Genomic DNA, 12,668 nt, shown 5'->3' on the forward strand with positions numbered 1-12,668 from the left:
GAAAGATTAGTTCACAGCGAAAGATTAGTTCACAGCGAAAGATTAGTTCACAGCGAAAGATTAGTTCACAGCGAAAGATTAGTTCACAGCGAAAGATTAGTTCACAGCGAAAGATTAGTTCACAGCGAAAGATTAGTTCACAGCGAAAGATTAGTTCGCAGAGTGTGATTAGTTCGCAGTGAGTGATTTGTGAGTGATTCGTGAGTTCAATATGAATAAATATTTTATATGACTCGGTAGTCACGAGTCACGAATCTTTCATATGACTCGGGAGTCACGACTCATATGAAAGATTCGTTCATTTTGAACGAATCACTCGCGAACGACACATCACTACTAGGCGTAACTCGTCCGGCGTTGCCTCCCTGTCTTGGTGCATGTGTGTTCGCCTTCTGTCACCCAATGCTCCCACGCAGCTCGCAATTTAACTTTGAACGCCCCTGTTAACACCAATATTTAGCGGTTGGAATTCTGTGGTTATCCACCCGGAATTATGTCGATTTTCGAGAAAATTACAGGTTTTTATTACATTACATTATCCTGTTGGAGGAGCCATGACCAAGCTTTCTGACACTGGGCAGCACATTTCACTCCAGAAGGCCCTGATAGTCTTGAGATTTCATTGTACCCTGCACAGATTCAAGACACCCTGTGCCAGATGGAGCAAAGCAGCCCCAGAACATAACTGAGCCTCCTCCATGTTTCATAGTAGGTACAGTGTTCTTTTCTGTGTATGCTTAATTTTTGTGTCTATGAACATAGCGCTGGTGTGACTTGCCAAAAAGCTCCGGTTTTGTCTCATCTGTCCAAAGGACATTCTCCCAGAAGTTTTGTGGCTTGTCATTATGCATTTTGGCAAATTCCAGTCTCGCTTTTTTATAACTTGCGGCCACGTCCAGGGAGGTTGGGTACAGACCCATGGACCTTAAACTTCTGAATAATATATATATATATAATATGTGCATATTATATATATATAATATGTGCAACTGTCGTTACAGTAACATCATTGTTAAAACAATTCAAAAGCAATGTCTGATTCTCATTAGTTAATTTTCAGTATTTGTTTATTTATTACTACTTCTGTCAGTTTCAAGTTATTTCAGTGACTATTGTATTCTTTAACAGAAGGATACCAACAATTTTGGCCACATCTGTATATGTATGTGTTCTCTCTTTGTTTACCCTAGTTAACCTGGTCTTTTTTTTTAATGTATTTAACCTATCTGTATCTATCGGTTGGCTTTTCTTCACACAGCATTGCTGGGATGCTCTAAGTAAAGTGCCCACAGACACTCTCTGCTTGTATCTGTACATACCATGATCTCAGCATCATTATCATCATTAGTTCCTCTTTTCATTGGAGTGTAGTTCTAAAAACATTATTTCAGGCTGAGAGGTTAAAACGACTCTGGACCTGTTCCATACACTCTACTGATTATGGTAAAACTGCCCAGAAACACTCACCATTGGCGGTAACGTGAAAGTTTCAGCACAGTCGGACAAGAAGCTGGCCCACGAAAGGCAGTTTTTACATGGCTTCTGTTGTGGAACTCTATGGGAAAATAGCAGTGATCACAACAGACATTAGATAAAAGATTTTCACCCTCATCTGCCTCTAAACCCCATTCTCAGTTTGTGTCAGGTCTGTCTGTTTCCTGTTCCTGCTGTCTGCTGTGTGGGGTAAGCTGTGTCATCACACTCACCTGTCTCTGTAATTAGTCTCACTCGTGTCACCTGGTGCCCTTTGTAAATATACCTCTCTCCCTCACTCTGGCCTGGTGGGATTATTGCATTGTGTATTGCATCTGGTTGATGTTGTATCTGTTCCTAGTCTAGTCTGTTCCTATGCTCAGTCAAGTTCCTAGTTTGTCCTGTTCTTTGTTGTACAAATTAATTTCGTATCACTTTTGGTGATATGACAATAAAGTCCCTTCCTTCCTTCCTTCCTTCTTGTGAAGAAATTAGTTTTTGTTGTTTTTGCTCATTTGGGTCCTGCCTGCTTCCTGCCATGTAATGGCTCATCGTGACAGTTTGTTGGTTGTTTGCATGTATTCAGACTAAAGCATGGCCATTAAATAAAGCCAGTGGTAATTTTGAGTAAAAACCAACAATTAGATTTTTATTAATTGTAATATATTAACATACACATTCTAAATTGTTTCTGATAAGTCTTTACACCAGGGGTCAGCAACTACATTTGTAAGAATGGCAGACGTTTCCTGGACAGACACCGTGGGGACCAGACACTCATAAAATGAAATAGAAATCACATTTTTGTCAAACATTATTATTTGTCATTATTTGTTTTGATTAGGGACAGACATCATGCTCAAAATTACTGAAGTTGTTCTACCAAGGGAGGCAAAAGGGACAACTTTTATAGGCATTGATGTAGAGAACAGTGAGGAAACACTTCTATCCTTGACATAATTTCGCAGTAATCAGAGCTGGCCAGACAATAAACAGCAAAGTTACTATGGTAAGAACATAAACACGCACACTGGAGTGTGTTTCTGAACTCCAAACTCTCTATCATCTCTTTCCATACAGCTTGAGGCAGTGTTTCCCAACCTCTTTTAAGCCACAGCTCAGAGATGAAAAAATGTCACAAAGGTATATGTAATGAAATACAACAATGTTATTCTTTCATTTATTTACTTGCAATTTAATAACCCTGACCATGATTAGTTGAACACAATGATATCCTCACAGGAATTGAAGAATATATTTGACTGGGCTAAGAATGACTGCACAATATTTTAATTAAAGTCAATTAGTTTTTCATGTTGACTGAAAGATAAAAATTATAAATGTTCAAAAATAAAAACTTTTGAAAGGTAAGCGTTTGTCATATTTAGCATGAACACCTGCTCGTGACAGAAAGCAGTGTTTCTATTTATGTTTAAATATGGTATAAATAAAACTATAAATGGTTAAAATTTAATCAAATCTTCTCTTAAGTGAAAGTGGAAGTGAATTATTTGTTATTGTGACACAGCACACCACTGCACATACAACAAAATGTGACCTTAAGAACCAAACATTGACAGAAATTGTTTAATTCCCATATATATGTTTGAATTTATAATATTTAAATTCCCCATTTAATTTTCCATTGGTAGGATTTTTTTGGGTTTTTCTTTATTATATATTCAACTCTAAGTACTATATTCTAAACAATCAGAAAAGGAGAGGAAATGTGAATTACCTTTTGCATTTTTATTATGAGATGAAAATTTCTGCAGGTTGAGTTTTTTTCTTCTTTAGAGTGATGGGCATCACTAAAACGAAAAGTAAAAACTACCAATACTGCATCTGAAAATGTTTTTTAATCTTGTTTTAATTTACCAATTAGATAGTAAATTAAGGTGGCGCTTTGGCCCAGAGGCAATGTCTCTGTCATTGGTGTGGAACCCCAGGGTTCACCTCCTGGGCAAGTTCGAATCCCGGTTAAGGCGGTTGGTACCTTCCAGTGAACTCACCACTGAGTCCGGTAACGGATAAGCGGATGAAAATGGATGGATGGATGGATGGATAGTAAATTAAGAGATGCACTCAAAATAAAACCATCGCATAAACTAATGTTAAAACCAGGTGGTTTTTCCATAAAGGCCTAAATGTATTTGGTATATGGACTAAAAACAGGTAAACACCTAACTTTGCTCAGTCAAATATTTATATCAGCACCTCTACAGCTGGTGAATTTACATGTCATAGCTCTTTTTTTTAAAAAATATTTAAATAGTCCAAATTTTCCAAATTTTCCAATTGGAAAATATTCTGGTGAACAGTAGCAACACAAGTGTTGACAGCACTGAACCAAACTAATGATTATAGTCTGTGAATTTAGTATGCAAGAAAATAAGTGCTTCATCCCAGAGAAACACATTTAGCCAATGTTTAGCTTTATGTGTTTCATCAATAAAACAAATTTCAGCACAATTAATTACTTTTTATATATTAAATTAAGCTTTCAGGCAGTCCTTATTAAAGCACATGCAGATTTGCTAGAATGTAGAGAAAATAAATAAAACAAAACAGACAAACATGGACACTGAATGATTGTAACTAGAGTACGACAGTAAAACACATCCGCAGATATACACAAATAAAAAACTGCTACAAACACAATGACATTATAACAATATTTTGAACATGAGGATGAGACGTGAATAAGGGTTCATAAAAGCTCAAACTGGTAGACGCAGGGTAGACAGAGAAAGAGTAAGAGGAGGCAAGAGAAAAGCATGGCTGTGGCAATAGTGGAATCCTACAGTTGTACACCTTCTACATCCTCTGCTCCCATCCCATATTTGCCTACCTTATGTGGGGATACATTAGGTTAGCGCTGAAGGTCCCTTTGTGGCTATTACCTGACTAACTCAACACTGCAGCACTGCCAGCCACACATACATGGGTTGTGCACAGAGCAGCTACTGTTAGCCAGGAACATAGCTCTGCTTCATTAATCAGATGGCTCTTGGCTGTTCAGTGTAATTGATTGGCTTATTTACTTTTTGTCATTAGGATTAGGGGTTAAGTTGTGTTGTGTTGTGTTGCCTGTAAAACAGCCTGACAATAGTCTATAAAGCGGGCTTTCCCACGACCAGGTTGGGAACTAAGGATTTTGGAGAGTTTGCCTTTTAAACTGTATCAATCAACTTTATCCCTCTGTAGTTGTTACAACTCTGCACATCAGCCTTCTTATAAATTGGCACCAGAACACTTTTCCTCCACTCATCAGGCATCTTGTCTGTCTCTAAAATTGTGTTGACCAACCAGTCAGGAAATCTGCATTCAGCTCTAGGTTTGAATTTACAATTATTGCAAATCTACTGTATATTTAAGGAGAATGCTCCACTTTCTTAAGTTTTAAACTGGGAATGTTATCTTACTTGTATTTCTGGATGATAAGAGAACCCTATAACCTCACTATTAACATCCAATCATGTAAAAGATTACATGGTTTTAGGCTTAAGTTATCACTAAATCACACGTGTTTAGTTTGTCTACAGTGGCCCATGGTTAAAACAACATGGTAGGGTATACCAAAAAAGGATGATCCAGTTTGGACTTCCATTTACATGTGAAGACTTGTACAAAAACATACTTTTACAACCGCCCCCTCCAAAAAAAAAATCTCCTTTTAGCATCTGCTTCTTACCAAGCTGTTGACATGTATCAACAGTTGCTAGAGGTAAGCGCAGAGTTTTCTCAGGTGCCGGCTGATGTCTCTCAGAGTATCTGGACTCTTGTTCTGGCTCCAGGCCACCACTTTGTCCAGCCAAAACTGTATCTCCTTAACATCCTGCAAGGCTTCTGTCATTCTTTGGGTCTGGATCTCTGATTGCAGCTGAGACCTGGGCTTCATAAACAGGTGAGGTAACTTGGCTGCTGAGACCAAAGCGGAGAAACACTGGGACAAGCCCAAGGATTTCAAGAAAAGATGCACATGTCCGAGCATCTGTTACAGCATCTGTTCAGGTCAATACTGCATCCCGAGTAATACTTTTCGGGCATACTTCCATGCCTTCTTTCATTTATACTACAGCCACATGTGGCCTGTTTAGGATGCCACTATCCGACCATAATAGGCAGAAGTGCTTTTTAATACAGTGGTATATAGCTGGACTTAACATCTACTTTTATTAAAGTTAATTTTAACATCGTAGAGCTTTCTGCTTTCTTACTCTAATCTATGTACAATGTTCCATTTTGAATTTCTATACAATGTCCTGTCTTACAGCCAAGAACAAAGAAAATATATAATATAATATAATATAACATAATATAATATGGGGGTACTTTCCTGTGCGGGTGGTCTTGTTGAATGCCTTATTATTTTCCTGTTACTGTTTTGTTTCTATCGTTTAATGATCTCTCTCTCTCTCTCTCTCTCTCTCTTACTCAGCCTCCACCTCAGATCTATGATAAGCAGCTGGATGAAAGAGAACACTCCATTGATGAATGGAAAGGTGATCTAACGCACATTTCTACCAATCACCTCCATCACATTCGCTCCAGTAATATCGTTTATCGTTTTTATAAAAATATATTAGTACTATATATTAGTCCAGTATATGAAGGTAGTTACACACAAGTTTGACCAATTTGCCTTAAGAAATTATGCCAATTGTGCAAAATTCATTATGGAAGCAAACTTCTGGGAATATTAAGTAATATCAAAGTTGAAACATGAAAATATTAGATTTTGAAATTGAAATGACAAAACTGTCCTATGCGTATATACGTATTTACCCTTCAACAACAACAACAACAACAGTGCCCCCCTGTGTCTAAATGAGGGACCCTACATTAATTAAATGCTCACCATATATACAGTACATATGTCACACATGACATGCCGGTATCTTAGATTTCCCAACCGTACGTAATGTACATGATGTTTGTTTTTTTAATGTATTACCCTGTATGTATGTATGTGTGGCAAAATGTCTTATCGTTTATTAAAACACAGTTTTTCCTTTTTAGGCTAGAAAATTATTATCTTTCACAAAAATAATGAAAATATTGGAAATTAAAGCATTTTTAATGTCCCGAGATTGGTTTAAAAAAATCCGTGATGTACTGAGGAAGCGAAAGTAGAACCGCGATAAAGAGAGGGACCACTGTAACGTGAAAGTTATCATGTAATTACATGAAACTTATCACGAAATATATAATAATAATAATGGATTATACGTCATGAAAAAAAGATTAGGCCTAGGTGCATATGCACAGGAAACACAACTGCCTGTGCTTAACCTAAGGTTTCTCGTGAGCACGAGATACGTTTCTTTTTTTTCCCCCATGTCCCTTTAGGGGCTCTGTAAATGTCTATGGTAGATTTAATACTTTTTTTTTTTATGCATTTCTTGCATTGTAATAAAATATAATTTTATTTTAACATTTAAAATGTTAATTAAGTCACAGTGAGACCAAAGTGATTCTTTGAGTTTCCATTTATTAAAGTTATGAACAAAGAGACAAACAAGTTATATTTTTTATTTGTTAGAATTCTATCAGTGTTTGAACATTAATATTTAGAGAGCTAGTACAACTTCATACTTCCATGGCTAGCCTTTGACAAACAGCTGTCTCTCTCTGTCCAAAGGTCGGAACATAATACTGTAAGAGAGGTGTTGATGTTGTCTCACAAGACAGTTAGCAATGAAAAGTGTGCACCTTAAGGTTTTTTTTCTTTTCTTGTTCTGTTATGGTATACTATTACATATAAACTCTTTAAAAAGTATACTTCTGTCAAATACCTTGACAACTACTATGTACACTACAAAAATAAATTTTCATATAAATAAATTATATGGCATACATTTATCTTTGTAACTGAAAACAGCATACATCAACGCCAACCAACACCCACATGGCATTCTGGAGGAACCTCTGATTTTTATTTTATTGCTTCCTTTTAAAAATCCTCTTAGCGCTATAGTGAGACCTGTAGTGTAAAAATATATTCTTTTCGTTTTCTATTTAACATCAGTAAGCACTTTATACATATCATTTTGTACAGATTAAACTGTAATCATGTATTTCTTTTTTTCAATAGACATAAAAATCCCTGCATTTGTTATCCACTGGTATCACAACAATGAAAAAAAGGTTTTATATTACAAAAATATAAATATCGCACTCAATTGTGAAAATATGAACAACAAAAAAAATCAGACGAACAAAAATGAATAAAATAGTTGCCAACGATGATTCTCTCCACTCCTTCCAATATGACAATGGGAGGAAGACACAAACAAATAAAGAAGAAAAAAAGAAAACTATTTCATGCAAGCAGCTGACGATGCACTGTGGTGGAGGCAGAATGAAGAAAATAGCAGGAAAGAATTATTTGCGAACAGGAAGTGAGTGTGTGAAGTGTAAACCAGCTGTAAGAAGAGGGTTAAAGGGGCCAACAGGGGGCTGAGGTCTGGGTGTCGGGGGTGAGAAGGTGGCTGTGGTTATGTACGCTGACACAGATACACATGCATTCATGAAGTGCCCACTGCAGAAGGAGAGGAGGAGGAAGAGGAGGTGGCGCTGATGTGTCATCTCACCAGTTTAGTGACAGTTAGGAGTTAGTCTGGGGACATTGACGGTCAAAACACACACACATATACATGGAGATATGTTAAGGGGTAAAGACTGTGTAAATTCCACTGGGAATAGCTTATTGACAGGACAGAACTACAGCTGTTTGAGGTGAGATGTTCTCGAAACACAAACAAGTGCAATGCTGAGTCCTTCAGTATGCAGTCTGAACTATAGCTTTTCTGTTTAGTCATATTGAGTTTAGATGCAGACCATGCACCCTGTGTTGACCCAGATCCAAAAGTCAGGGATCAGTCTTGACACTGACCCTGAAATGGAAGACCTGGGTTTTAGAGGTGAATTTAAATGCGTGTATGTTAGCTAAGGGTGTAACGGTACTGATATGACGGAGCCCAATTTCTGTTCCCACAAGTCATTCATCTACTATCAGTTTACAGTAGGGGAGCGTATTGGCAAGAATCTGGCGATACGATACGTATAGTATAGTATACATAAGATATATTGCAATATACTGGGATACTGTAGGTACAACGATATATTGAGTTTTTTTTTAACAATTTCATTGTAGGAAAACTGTCAGCAAAGTAAACATGCATGCTGTTACATGCGTAACATCAGGTTATTAAAATTGGAATGGGGATCTACATTTGTGATCGCAAGAAAAGTAATAAAAGCAAAATGAAATTGAACGCCATGAATATTTGCATTGCATTTTTTTTTTACTTTATTAACATAAAGTAAAAATAAAGTGAAATCAATGCAGTGCTGTAAAATATCAATATGGTCTTGTGAAATGAAAGATGGTGATATTTCAGCATGTGGCGTTTTGGCCCAGAGGCAATGTCTCTGTCATTGGTGTGGAACCCCAGGGTTCACCTCCTGGGCAAGTTGGAATCCCAGTTAGGGCAGTTTGTACCTTCCAGTGGACTCACCACCCGCAGGAAGGTTTTGGGGGGTTTGGTACGGTGCAGTGTGATTTAGGTGGCGACTGCTGCCCCTGTGACCCGGTAACAGATAAGCGGATGAAAATGGATGAATGGATATTTCAGCATATTGATTATTTTCTTACACCCCGAGTTATCAGTTAGCACAGACGAAGATATTTTTTTTCAGGTTTTGGAACAGTACTGTTGCACTAGTAAATTACAGTTCACAGTCCTGAAAATGTATCAAATATAACTCAATTTAAACTGCATCACTTGACTATGAGTATGACTTGGATCAATTAATGTGAATCGACAGAGTCAGTGGAGCTGAGGGAGGAGTGTCAGAGTAGACATACAGGAGCCATGCTGCAATTAATTTTTTTTTCTAATTTGTTGACAACTTAGAAATTTACTATTTTCTAATTTTCTTGATCAAATTTCTGTTGGACTGGAAATTATATTATATCGCATACCATTACACCCCTAATATCAATAAATCTGTTGTGAGCCTGCTGGAATTTAATCAAAATTACCCCATCCATCCATCCATCCATCCATTTTTATCCGCTACCGGGTTGCGGGGGTGGCAGTCGCCACCCAAATCACATTGCACCGTACCTAAACCTTCCTGCGGGTGGTGAGTCCACTGGAAGGTACCAACCGCCCTAACCGGATTCAAATTGCCCAGGAGGTTAACCCTGGGGTTCCACACCAATGACAGAGACATTGCCTCTGGGCCAAAGCGCCACTCAAAATTAACCCGTTACGGTAAAATAAAAGTAAAACAAAACAAAAACAACCACAGAGAGCAGCCTAACACTCTGACAAGATGAGAGTAGAAACAGGTTCCGTTGCAGAGGCCGTAACTAACAGAACATTTCAAATTTCTTCATATCTTCTCATCTTAAATAGCATGCATAGCGTGTCAAAGTCAATTGTATCTGTTTTGTAACTACCACAGGCTTGTGATAAACAATAATAGTTTAAAATGAGTACCTTTATACAATAATACACACACACACGCAGAGACCAATTGTGTTTGTTTAAGAGGACGTTTGCATAGAGTTTAAAAAAAATGTATGAGCGATGAGTTTGTCAAGATGAAGCTTTCTCATGGCACAGATCCACAGATGAATGAACAGTAATAAAAGAACTATCTCTCACTCAAAAACACATATTTACAGACACACACACACGCACAGACACACACCATACAGAAATGGCAGTCTCAGTTTGTTTTGACGAGTTGTAAAAATTATAGCTACTTTTTCTATTTTGTTCATATTTACACATGTTCACATCTTTTAAATATAGATATAGAATCATCTCAGACAATAGTTCACTGGGTTACAGTAAGAATAAGCACCATGACAGTGACGGCAAATACTGGCAAGTTGATTCGCTACAAAAAGCTGGAGGTGAGCTGGGCTGTGCCAGGCCAAGTCAGCTGTCAGCTGTCAACAGAGAGGAGTCCATCTTTGGCTGTTGTACGTCTGTCCCCACAACTGTAAAGGAAAAACACAGGCCATCAAGATTAGCTGTACAAGAAGAATCAACCAAAGGCTCCAGGTTAACAGGAAAATGTTAATTTATACAGAGTCTCCTAAGGAAAACACATTGACTCTTGACTATATGACTGTTAACAACTTTATTATGATTTCGATGTTCAAAGAGAAAAAACTCAATATGGAACCTATTGCTGAATGTACAGGGCTTTCTGGATGCACGGCACTACTGCGTGCACTGCTATAGTGCTTCACCATGGTGAAGCAAATAAATATTGAAATAATAAAAAAACAAACATAAAATGTTTAATAAAGCAGTTTGCTATGGGAATGCTATTAAAGCCTAAGATTGTATAAACAGAGTTTAAAATCAAAATATTTCACATAGATTTCTGGTGTGGCGCTTTGGCCCAGAGGCAATGTCTCTGTCATTGGTGCGGAACCCCAGGGTTCACCACCTGGGCAGGTTTGAATCCCGGTTAGGGCAGTTGGTACCTCCCAGTGGACTCATCACCCATAGGAAGGTTTAGGGGGGTTGGTACAGTGCAATGTGATTTGGGTGGTGACTGCTGCCCCTGCGACCCAGTAACAGGTAAGCAGATGAAAATGGATGGATGGATGGATGGATAGATTTCTGGTTTTTGGTTGAATAAAATTAGCTTTCATAGACCAAAACTAAACTAAAGTAAAACATGTTTGACTGATGACATTTGGACCAACTTACTATGTAATGATATGACTAAAATGAAATCAGAATTGGTTGTAGAAATTAACACCGCTTCCGTATTATAATAAATGTGAGTCAGAGTACAGGGGACGCGACAGAGTGTAAACTCACTTCAGCTGGCCTGTCTGCTGTAGCTGCTTTCAGCTCAACACCAAATCTTGGAGCTCCATGGCCTCCACATTGACTTCTCTGGTCCCTGTCTGGGTGTCCTGAGGCACATGGGGGTCGGGGAAAACTGCTTCTGATACCCCAGGACCTGTAGGGCAGTAACTGTCTGTTGCAGTGTATCCTGGGTAAGAAGAGGTGGGAGGGTTGTGGTTGGATAAGGGGGGCGGGTGAACAGCAACAGCGACCGAGGCTGAAGCTGTGGTGATGGGTTGACAGTATGGAGTGGAGTTAGGGTGGTGATGTGGGAGGTGATGATTGGGTTGTGGGTTGTGAGAAGTGCAAGCTCTTTGGCTCTTTGAGTGCTCTCTACGGCCATGTGGGCCGTAATGGCCCCCAGCCTCAGTAGAAGTTTCAAAAGCGTCTGTGCGCGGGCAGGCTGGGGGCAAGACCTGCCAGTGCAGCTGACTCTTAGAGTTCCTCCTGCTGCTGCTGTGCTGAGCAGCTCCCACCTGAGGCCCAGAGTCACAACTCTGAAAAGAGACAGACAATAATAGAATTAAATAAAAAAAATTCAAAATGGAGATTTAATCTGGGTTCATACAGCAGGAGATGTTTCCTCACCGAAGACACAGTGTAAGCTGGAGGCTCAGGTTGTCGGTTTGAACACCTGTGCCCAGAGCCTGTTCTGTCCTCCTCGGGCCTCAATACTCTGCCTCTGCTGGTCTGGAGGTCGTACTGCAGCTCCTCCCTTCGAGCTGCTGCTCTGTGTGACAAGAGGTTGTAGTTTTGCAGCTCCTGGCTAATACCAGACGCTGTGGTGTTAAAGCTGTACTCTGAGTCAGACGAGTTTGATGCAGCACCAGAGGTGGTGGTGGGCGTGGTGGTGGTGTGATGAGGACGGACAGAAAAGTGGACCACGTGCGAAGGGGACTCTGGAGATGGTGTTGGCAACCGGCTATGACCATCCAATGGTAGAACCTAACAACAGACGTGAATCCTTCAGGTTAGAATTTCCTTTTGATTGTTAAAAAAACCCCAGGACTTTTATTTTATTAATTTATTTCTTAATAGTTCCTTTGACACATTTCACAGTTTTATCATTTAAAGTGTTCTCAATCAATTTAGACAAATCTATATTCAATTTAAAAAATAAAACTGGTTCTGTTGAACTGATCAAATAGTGAAATGCTGTATGACAAGCATCACAGTGTCATGTAGAACAAAAACATTCAATGGCTGCCTTTGAAGGACATGCCAATCCATTTGCATTAATTAAAGTCAATACTACAAAACCAGTGGGTAATTGAATAGAATAGACAGTGTTCTTTAAGGTTGTAT

At 38.7% G+C, this 12,668-nt stretch overlaps 1 protein-coding gene across 1 annotated transcript in view; it reads right to left on the reverse strand.

The window, feature by feature from the left end:
- Positions 1-9,039: 9,039 nt before the first annotated feature.
- Positions 9,040-12,668, reverse strand: part of LOC103397246 (protein patched homolog 1-like) — an 84,405-nt gene continuing 80,776 nt past the window's right edge. Inside the window, exons 22-24 of the mRNA XM_008335464.3 lie at positions 11,952-12,308; positions 11,334-11,860; positions 9,040-10,495 (exon numbers count right to left, since the gene is read on the reverse strand). Of these exons, the coding sequence (XP_008333686.2) occupies positions 11,363-11,860; positions 11,952-12,308 (855 nt within the window). The 3' untranslated portion in view covers positions 9,040-10,495; positions 11,334-11,362. The remainder of the gene's footprint in view (positions 10,496-11,333; positions 11,861-11,951; positions 12,309-12,668) is intronic.

Source organism: Cynoglossus semilaevis, chromosome W (genome assembly GCF_000523025.1).
Source record: "Cynoglossus semilaevis isolate Cse_v1.0 chromosome W, Cse_v1.0, whole genome shotgun sequence".
Taxonomy (NCBI): Eukaryota; Metazoa; Chordata; class Actinopteri; order Pleuronectiformes; family Cynoglossidae; genus Cynoglossus; species Cynoglossus semilaevis.